Source organism: Pyxicephalus adspersus, chromosome 4 (assembly GCF_032062135.1).
Source record: "Pyxicephalus adspersus chromosome 4, UCB_Pads_2.0, whole genome shotgun sequence".
Classification (NCBI taxonomy): domain Eukaryota; kingdom Metazoa; phylum Chordata; class Amphibia; order Anura; family Pyxicephalidae; genus Pyxicephalus; species Pyxicephalus adspersus.
The window spans coordinates 1,217,274-1,227,571 of record NC_092861.1 but is presented as its reverse complement, the minus strand read 5'-3'; the positions used below and the strand labels follow the sequence as shown (position 1 = coordinate 1,227,571).

Sequence of the window (10,298 nt, the reverse complement as noted above, 5' to 3'; positions counted from 1 at the left end):
TGAGTGCTGAACCCCCCATTTGTACTCTTCACCCCCATCTGTACCCTATACCCCTCTTTCTGTACTCTGCACCCCCCATGTTTGCCCCCGGAGTATTAATATTATGTGTGCTCTGAGAATTGCTGACATGTCCCATACAATCTCGTATCGGATTCGCCCTCCATGCAGATTAATCGGCCATGATTACAGAGCCGGGGATTCCCTGCAGCCGGTTACACATTATCCATTCTTCATGTGAATTTGTAACTCCAGCAAACATTCGCTTACTCATCAGCCCCATCCTGCCCAATATAAAATCCCCCCAGGGGGGCAGGGGCAACTTCTTTCCTCCAGGATTACACCGCCACCACTCACAGCTCTGCCTGCCATCAGTACAACAATGGTGAGTGACACATGGGCCCCTGCATGGGGTACAGGGAGGGATTTGGGGACCACTGGTAGGACTGAGGGTGACCGGGGGTAACACAGAGGGGTCACCACATTCACAATGAGGGGGATTTACTAAAGGAGTCTGGGGTGATCACGTCTCACCTAAGGCAGTGTATTGCTGGCAGGATCACGGGGGAAATAGAAGGGCTGCAATATATCATATGTTTGTGTTGGGGGTGGATCCCTTGGGAAGTGGTGCCCGATACCCCACAGAAGGGGAGCTGATTGGAGGAGGCAGAGATGGTTGGCACACATGGCGAAGGACGGGTGAAAGTGAGATATTTATTGTTCTGAAAATACTTCATTTAATTGATTGGAAAGCCCCTGGCCAAAATGGGGGGCGCGGGAGGGACCTGTGGGAACATGCTTCATGTGAAAAAATTGTATCACTGGGAAGATGATCCCACTGACCACTCTGGCAATTTTGATCACAATACTTTGGTGATTTCACATCTACCTGAAATGTTGGCAATAAAGGTTTAAATAGATCACTTTGGCTTATAGATAGAAGGACTTTGAAAAATGTTTTTTCACTGGGGACATTTGCCCACTAAGCCCCCCATCCCCTGCAATCATAGTCCTAACACTGTATTTAGAGGTCTTGCATTTGAGGAGTTGGTCAGTGACTTAAAATGTGGTTTAAGGATCCTAAACTTCACTTTACTATAAAGAAGATAAACTATAGAAGGCTATAAACCTCATAGAGTCACATTTCCACTTCCCCTAACTTTTAGAAGTTTTACTGATAACTTCACCAGCAGGGCTTTGCATTGGGATCACCGCAATAATAAAAACAGCAATAGACGTAATCGTACCCCAAAACTTAGCTTTGCATTTTCCATCACTAGACGCAATGCCCCATGTATGCCCCCCACCCCTGTACACAGAGTGACCCCCAATATGCAATATACCCCTTACTACCTCCCGATCATTCTCCATATCCTCCCCCTCCAGGCAGTTCCAGCAGCTAGAATTGGCAGCATGAACACAGTATGACTACTTTCCTGCCCTCCGCACCCCTCCCTCTGGGACCCCATGAACCCCAATACACATGCAGCCAGTGGGATGGACTTGGTGTCATGCAGAGTTCCCCTTTATGATTTGTTATTTATTTGCCCCACACACTGATCTCCTCTCCATCTGTCAGTCCCTGATATTAGTTATATAGCCGTGGTCGGTCTGCATTCCTCCAGCCATTGATTTTACAATAATACGTGATTGGCATTTTAATTCCGCATTGCCCGTTAATCTTAAGGCCTGTCACTGGGATATTGCTAGTAGAGCTTTCATACAACTGATTGCGGAGTCTTTCTTATGCAAGCAAAAGCACTTAACGTAATTAAACCCGGAGCGTTTCTTCATTAGACTATAAATCGTAAGACTCCGCCAATAATAACTCCTGGCACTTCCAAGCTCTGCCACTAGGTGGAGACATTGAGTATCCGTGGTACTTGGAAGTTTTCTCACTTGGGTCAGGTGATTGGTCCGATCCTTATGATTGGTCAGATCCTTCAGTATAAACATTGTATAATAGACCTATCTGGTGGAATAGGATGGGGAGAGCCGGTGGAGCTGAAATACGAATCTGCATGCTTGTTCCAGGTCACAAGTATTAAAGTGGATCTTCTCCGTGGTACCCATAGTAAATTCTTATATGGTGCCCATAGACATCCAATGATATCACAAGCCTTGCCCAAATCATCATGGCATCACAGCCTGACTGCCAAGGGCACAACCTGTGTACCAAAGTCACTATCAATGGCTGACCCCTCCCTCCAAAAATAACTGCCCCACCACCAATACTATGCTTAGGGGCTTTGCAATTAACATAAAAACTTGGTGGTAGCTTTAAAATGGTGTTTTCCTGCCTTTAATTTACTTTTTCACTTTGGACATGTTCCCTCGTGTTCCCTTGACATCCCCTTTCTCTAAGTTTTGCTCCTTGTCGCCTATCCTCCCCCTTACAATTGGATCATCCTGACCTGTCAGGAGTATTTTCTAACTCTGGAAGGGGTATTTTTCCCCTTTCCAGGGTCTCCATTGGTTCATTCTCCCACACCTTTGCCTTACCCCCATTTCTAAGATTATTTCCTATTCTATTCTGGCGCCACCTGTAGGTGGTTGTCAACCATATGACTGACTAGTTTGCCAATGCCTTGCAATGTCCCAGAGATATTTGGGGAGGATTGGCCAATAAACAGCTCTACGTAAACTATGATCCTCCCCATCACCAGAGACCTTATAATTAAATGGCCCCATCTGGTCATGTGACCAACACCAGCATGGGGAACTGAAGGGCCGATAAGTGTGTATTCCTTAGTCTGCTTTTATAAACTAAACTTTATCTCTGACCATTGACTGACTTTCACATTGCTACCAGCATTGCTGTATTGAATCATTCTAGAGAAAATAAGATTCATCAATCTGTTTATCAATCTGTTGTGTGCTTCCAGGTGGTTGGACGGACAGGATTCAAATTCCAGAACTGGGCACAGACCTATGGATCGAGCCCGGAGCTTTACTTCCAGCCAACGACTGCAGAAGAAGTGAAAGAGGTAAGAAGGAAAGTGAATGATGATCGTGATGGTGGTAGATTCACCTCTGGTATGGCTGAGTGCTGTCGCATTGATAATGATGGAGCGGACATGGGCCGGGTTAATGAACGCATTATAAACCATTATGGCATAAAGTCCCGCCTCTGCCTATCTTTGAATAAGTGCCCACCCCTGCGGAGCCACCATAAAAAATTTTAACTTTTATTTGGGGGTTCAATGTGTTTTCTACTCTGAGCCTGATTTGTCATGAACCAGTTATTGTCCATATTCATTATTGTGACTACAACTCCCAACATCGTCTATGACAATTCATTTCAACAAAAATTTTCCTATATGAGTATATCTGCATTTAATATATCTTAGGTAGGTGTCTGTACATCTCAAAGCCCAGCTGTTGGGTGCTGCCATCTTGGATGTGATCTCAGCAGCCCCAGCAGACTCAAAGTCATCATTTAAGTAATATTCTGGGGGTCTGGGAGCTGGGCCAGAACAGACAGCAATCAGATAAGGGAAGATGGCCATCACGTCCAATGAGGGAGGAGGGGGCTGTACTGGGGAAATGACTCCTCCTGGAGTATTCAATATTTTGTAGCAAGTTCAAAGACTTCACATGTAATGTATGGCCATCTTATTAAAGCTACAGCTAAGAATGGGGCCCCACTTCAGATCCAGAAAAAATCTTCATTTGGATTGGACACAAAACCATCGCGTTTCGCAGATTCTTCCTTCCTCCGGGCTGCATAGTATTTGCTCCATGCTATTGTAGTCCAAGATATTCGTTCACCTTTCATGCAGCCGGGGACTCTCTCAGGACTCTACAAATAGAGTGACTCTTCTGTTCTTTATCTCTAGAATGTCCTAGAGCCCAATGTGATTGGTCCACGTAGAATAAAGCTGCCTAGACAGCTTCGTTACCGTTGTATTATTAAATCCGTAGTTCCACCACGATCCTTAAATTTCTAAAATTAGCAAAAAGGAGAAAGAAGAAGTGGAGACGAGCCTCTCTTCTCATTTAGGTGAGTGTGTAAGCTTTGGCTATTGAGCTTTGTGAACAAGAGGAGCAAAGCGAGGAACCTTAATAAATCTCCACTGATTGACCAAATAGGAACTTCTGCCATGACACAAAGAACTGTTCAATGTTTCATTAAGGAACCATGTACAATGATACCAATCTATTGGGGGCCTGACCTGGATGGTAATTTGACGGGAAATGCAATTGATTTCAGGGAACAAGTTGTTGAAAAATTCTAAAAATTCAGGAAGTTACCCAGACAGTGCAGGAGGAAAGGAAGTAGTTCATCAGCACTTGTGTGTAGCTGTAAACCTAAAATAAAGTCTAACTTAGTATAGTTATAGCTGAAATGGTTATGATGTGCTCCTTGGGGGCGGGTCCTTGATGCTCAGGGATCACAAGGGGTTGGTCATGTGACACTGGGCAGCAATATTAATGAGCATTGGTGAAGATAGAAGTCTAGCGATCATACATAGCTTCAGACAAGGTCCCAGACCTCACGTAGCCCTGTAGTCCGGAGCCGACTGCCGATGACCCCCCTCCCCCCTTTTAGCATTTCTTTGAGGGATTTATAACAATTTCTGATGAACAATCATCTGATAAGATTCACAGCGGAGACACCACCACCCATCCTCCATTTATCACAGGCTAAGGATTTCTCTTTTTATCACCTGGATTCTATTCAAACATCGAATTCCATTTCATTTCTCCTTTTTATCCCATGACATCCTTTGGTTTCCATCGTTGGCTGGGGCCCCGTAAATCCGTCTTAGTGAATAAAGCCGTTCTGCTCACACAAAGCCTCCGGCTTGTTTGCAGTAAAGATTTAAATCGCTCATTTTAAATGGAACTTTTGTGGTTACCAAGGGAGATGTGCCCACCCCTCGGTGCTGCCATGGCAGAAATGCCAAGGGAATTATCCACCGTGTGTTCAATCATGGTAATGCAGCGCTGAGACGGAGAGATGGTCATAGGGCCACAGATAGGAAAAACATTCATCCAGGCTGCACTGTTGTTTATTTCATTCTTTGTTCCATTTCTGTGCTGATGATCTCCTGCAGCTTCTTTGCAGCCACTTCCTGTCTATATGCACACCAACACTGGCTGCATGACATTGGTCAGGGTGTTTCTCCTGCTGGTGGCACCAATAGACCAATGGAAGACGCCACTGGCTTTCTGGTGTTGTTTCTGCACAAATGCGCTCTATCCTTATTTTTGAACCCCTGGGAGACTCCTAGATTAATCCCTCCCATTATATTGCCTTACCAGGGTGTTGTACTGATCCAGAGCAGATTGTTCTGATCCAGAGCAGAGAACTGCAGTCCAATGCATAACAATTACAACACACGAGAATAGATGGTGGTAATTCACCGTTTCAGCAGTAATGGGCGGAGCTTAGACTTCCCAACCTATAGAATAGCAGTCCTAGGATTTGGTGTTCACAGAACACCACGGTTGTGCCAAGGAGTATATTTCACATTGGCCCGGTGAATTAAATCAAACCAAAACCCCAAATTGTTACCTCTGTGTTCCAAAGTTTTAAAACAAAATTCCAGTTTTACCTTAATTTTTTCCCTTTGTTGAAATTTGTCTGCACGGTGCAAACTCTACACGCATTAGAAGCTCCAGTATGCTTCTTTTTGATCCGCCCTAATTCAGTGCTGGTGGACTACGATCGTCATCAAGCCCTCTCCTACCATGCACACTGTCCCAATCTCTTACATACCAAGCAAGCCCACCCCTCCATCCATGGACTCCTGGGAAAAGTAGTTCTGGTTACATATGCCATATGGGACATGAATGAATGGAGATGAATACAGCCCCACTGATTATAAGCCAATATAAGGGCTCTAGATGAGGAGGACGCTGGTGTTCAGCTTTAAGGAAAAGAACGCGCCACAACCAGAGACGGAGGGGCTCTTCTCCTGCAATGTTATTCCTGGAAGTAATTCTATTTTATTACCTTTATATCTTGTGATTTGGAGAGCACTCCGTGCAGGTGCAGACTGGAAGCCGTTACCATTATCTTGGCTGTAAAACGCGTCAGCAGGAGTCGGATCATCAGGGGCCCGTAATTGGGCAGATGTTGCTCTCTTGATGTGAAGCGGTTTTCAGATGTCTGCGTACGTTTCACTTATTGTCTCCGAGTTATGAGCACGACGCAAACCATCGGGGCCAAAGTGCCTGCAAATGTTCTAAACAGCGGAGGAGAAGAATTTCGATTTACACAAAAATAAATAAAACGTCCTGGGGGGAAAAAACCAAAAACGGAAAATATCTACGAGAATGTAAGACAACAATTTAATATAATGGAAGAGAAGCGGCAGAGGAAGGGCCGTGATGGTCACCAGTCATGGCTAAGGAGGGATAAACCCCGCTGCCCTCCAACCCTCTGGCCCTGGGCACCATTGTCCTACCTTGGGGTTCTTTGGAGATGAAGACTCACCAGGCATGGACTTGATCTTCTTTAATGAATATCTAAACCCCAAACAATTGTAAAATCATTTAACACGTATGAGAAGTGGTATCAATCAAGTGGTTCAATCAGAGAACCTCTGCCGGACCCCGGGGATGAGTGATTCCAGGTCAAGCTTAGACAATGGGGGTCAGAGAAAGAGACCAGCATGGTGGGGGGGGGCACCCGGCACTCCTGGAAGTGCTGAATGCCCATGTAGGAATGGTCAAATTTGCCAAAATTTGATGTATTGAAAACAGCACAAAAATGAATTGACTGATTCAACTTCCAGGGCAGCAATGCAAAATTTCTTCTAGTAGATTGGAGGCAAAACCTAGACTTCCATCCTACAGCAACGTCATCTTCATCCGGGGGAATTATGCAGAATTGGGCAGCAGATTTTCATTTCTCAGGCAGAATTCAGGGATTTGTACATCCAGCTTTATCTGGTGGAATGGAGGACACGTGATACGGAAATCTCCAACTTGATGGAACATTTTATGATGGGCTCAGAAAGCAAAAAAAATGCCAATGAGTTCACTGGGAAGTCAAATTTTATGGGAAAAATTCTTCTAAATAAATTTTTCTCACATTCATCCTAATTTATTAAAGCTCTCCAAGGCTGGAGAGGATACATTTGATTCAGTGAAGCTGGGTGATCCAGCAAACCTGGAATGGATTGCTTCAAAGTCAATTGCTGAGTCAAAGTCAATGACCAGATCCATTCCAGGTTTGCTGGATCACCCAGCTTCACTGATGAAGGTTTATCCTCTCCAGCCCTGGGGAGCAATCCTTGCTTAGGGCTCTCTGTTTCTATTATTAGGAATCACTTATATCCCAAGGTTCTGAAGTCTGAAAGTGATCCTTTGGGTCTATATGACAAAACTTCTGATACAAATTATAGCAATGATATTATTGCCAGAAAAGATCGATCAAGCAGCAAAGAAATGCCAAACCGTAACATTTCACCACCATGCTTCACAGTTATGCTTCACAGTTTGTATAAGGGCCCTTAGTCTGCCATGATTATTATTATTATTGATTTGCCCAGCAGCCATCAGATTCGGTGCAGGTGTCAGCCTTCTCATACCTTTTTTATATAAAATGCATTTCTCAAACCGCTGAGGACACGAGCCTAAAAGCTAATGGGCCCCAGGAGGGGCCACATTGACACTGTTGTCGAAAAAACCCAACAAAAATATTCTTTCTTCTTTTAATACTTTACCAAATCACTACAATCTGCACACACAGCGCCCCCCCCATCATTTTTTCCTGGACACTGACGCGTTTCATATACTGGAGGAAACTTTTTGTTGGTGCAATGGATGGAGGAGCTCCGATGAGGCGTGCAGGCAGACAATTGGCCTGGATGAGGAGGCGGCGGTTGCTCTCCAGGTGTGTCATGTGATCTTACATCTCCTGCTTTATATTCCAGGTGGACAGGGAGAAGAATCAGGTGACCGTAGAGGCCGGCATATTGCTGAATGAACTGAACGAGGTGCTGACCAAGAATGGGATGGCCTTGTCAAAGTAAGTGCTATACTCATTGTGTGTATCTAGGGTGAATGTTGTGGAAGGGGGAGGGGTCTCAGGTGGGTGAAAACCACATCACCAGGGATTCAAGTCAACAGAAATAAAAAATAAACAGTCCACTAAATAAAATAACAAAAAGTTCTTTTGCTGCAAGATTTTCCCTGCATCTTATTTTTCTGCCACTAGATGTCCTCAGTCTGTTGGTGAGAATCATTCCTTCCACTTACACCAAGCCCAGGTCGGACCCTCAGAAATGAAATGAAAGGGGTGAAACTAATAAATACCTGTTTGTTCATGATTGGCAAGGCACGATATTTGACCTGAGGATAGACGGGTGCAGAATATAAAGAACTCTGATTGTACTACAATGAGAAGGAAGAAACCTAAAAATGCGTTATTTATTGCAATGGTGCACCCCGGTGCTCATAAACATATGTGACACCCTGACGAGTCAGTGACACCAAAACCCATTACTAATGATGATTAGCGGCTGGATAACACCACAATGTGCGCTAACACACGGATAACACCTGGCGTGTGATTTTACAAAGTATTGCGTCACTCCCGTGTCACTGGCAGTTTTAGCATTCAGCACTAAAAATAAAGTTCCCCTCTTCTATTTCACAATCTGACCAATAGGAGACAATCAGGATGCATAGGAGGTACCGGACACTTTATTAGGTACACCTGTCTAACCAAATATCTCATCAGCCAATCACAGGGCAGCAATGCATTGCGGTATGTAGACATTGATCAAACTGAGCATCAGAATGGGAAGGACAGGTGACGATATGGTGCCAGGCGGGATGGTCAAAGAATTGAGGAAACCCCTTGATTTGTTGGGATTTTCGCCCACAACCATCTCTGGGGTTTACAGAGAATGGTCAGAAAAAGGGAAATTACCCAATGAGGGGCAGTACTCCGGGTGAAATGCCTTGTTGGGGTCCAAGGAGAATGGCCAAACTGGTTCCAGCTGATAGACAACAGAATCTGCAATAGCCCTTCGTTACCCCGCGAAGTCTGCAGAATGCACAACATGCCCAACCTTGGAGCAGCAGGAGATCACACCGGGGGCCCCTCCTGTCAGCTGAGGATACAAATCACACGGGGCCACCGAAACTGGATGAAAGAACATTGGAGGAACATTGCCTGGTCTGATGAGTCCCAGCTTCTGCTGCAACAATCAGATGGTGGGGTCAGAATTTGGCACCAACAATGCATGGATCCATCCTGCCTGGTATGGGTTCAGGCTGATGGGGGCGTAATGGTGGGGGGGTATTTTCATAAAGCACTTTGTGCCCCTTTAGTACCCACTGAGCATGGTAATAACCCCACATCCATTCTTAGTATTGTTGCTGACCATGACCATCCCATTATGCCCGCAGTGTCCCCATCTTCTACTTCCTGCGCCACGTCCTATCATCTCAGACAATGACAACGGGGTCACCGGACTCCAATCACCCCCACATTCACCAGATATTCATCCAATGGAGGGATGTGGAGGACGGGAGATTCCCATCATGGATGTGCAGCTGACAAATCTGCAGAAACTGTGTGATAGATGAAGATATCACTATGGAGGAATGTTTCCTGCACCGTGTCGGGTCCCTGCCATGGAGAATGATGGGGGTCCAATCGGAGTACCTAATAAAGTGTCCGGTGGTTGTATAGTACAATGCGTTCTATAGACGTGTTATCTCTGGATATGAGGATTTCAGGCGCTTCCCTCCCCGGCACCCCTGGGATTCCGGCTGTCACATCACTTTTTTATTCCTTGAGATTAAACGTGCTGCGTTGTCACCGGCAGACTGGGGGCCATATATCAGACCCCGCAATAACTGCGAGCGTTCCATGCATCAGAGCTGCACCCCCATTCAGCAGAATATTACCCCCCCCCCACCTGTCACTGCGCTGACAATCTATAGCGAGACGCCTGGAATTGTGTTGTCACCTCGCCGGTGTCAAGGCTTCTCCGCATTGATTGGCTGTCACTTTCCCCGAGATGTTAAAATGAGATACGCGCCGTGCTCACCATTACTGGAAACTGGAAGAGTCGTAAATCCAACATGGCAGCCGCAACCCATACCAAGACACACACGTTACCTTCATTAAATCTGCCCCCCAGGCCTCCCCTTTAAAAAATCTGCCCCCCAGGCCTCCCCTTTATTAAATCTGCCCCCCAGGCCACCCCTTTAATAAATCTGCCCTCTCAGGCCTACCCTTTAAAAAAATCTGCCCCCCAGGCCTCCCCTTTAATAAAGCTGCCCCCTCAGACCTCCCCTTTAATAAATCTGCCCCCTAGGCCTCCCCTTTA

General features: G+C 45.6%; 1 protein-coding gene across 1 annotated transcript in view; it reads left to right on the top strand.

Moving 5' to 3' along the window:
• Nucleotides 1-336: 336 nt before the first annotated feature.
• LOC140327958 (L-gulonolactone oxidase-like) overlaps nt 337-10,298 on the top strand; it is a gene marked incomplete at its 3' end in the record, with an annotated part of 32,767 nt that continues 22,805 nt past the window's right edge. Inside the window, 3 exon segments of the mRNA XM_072407203.1 lie at nt 337-382; nt 2,883-3,092; nt 7,878-7,981. Of these exon segments, the coding sequence (XP_072263304.1) occupies nt 380-382; nt 2,883-3,092; nt 7,878-7,981 (317 nt within the window). The 5' untranslated portion in view covers nt 337-379.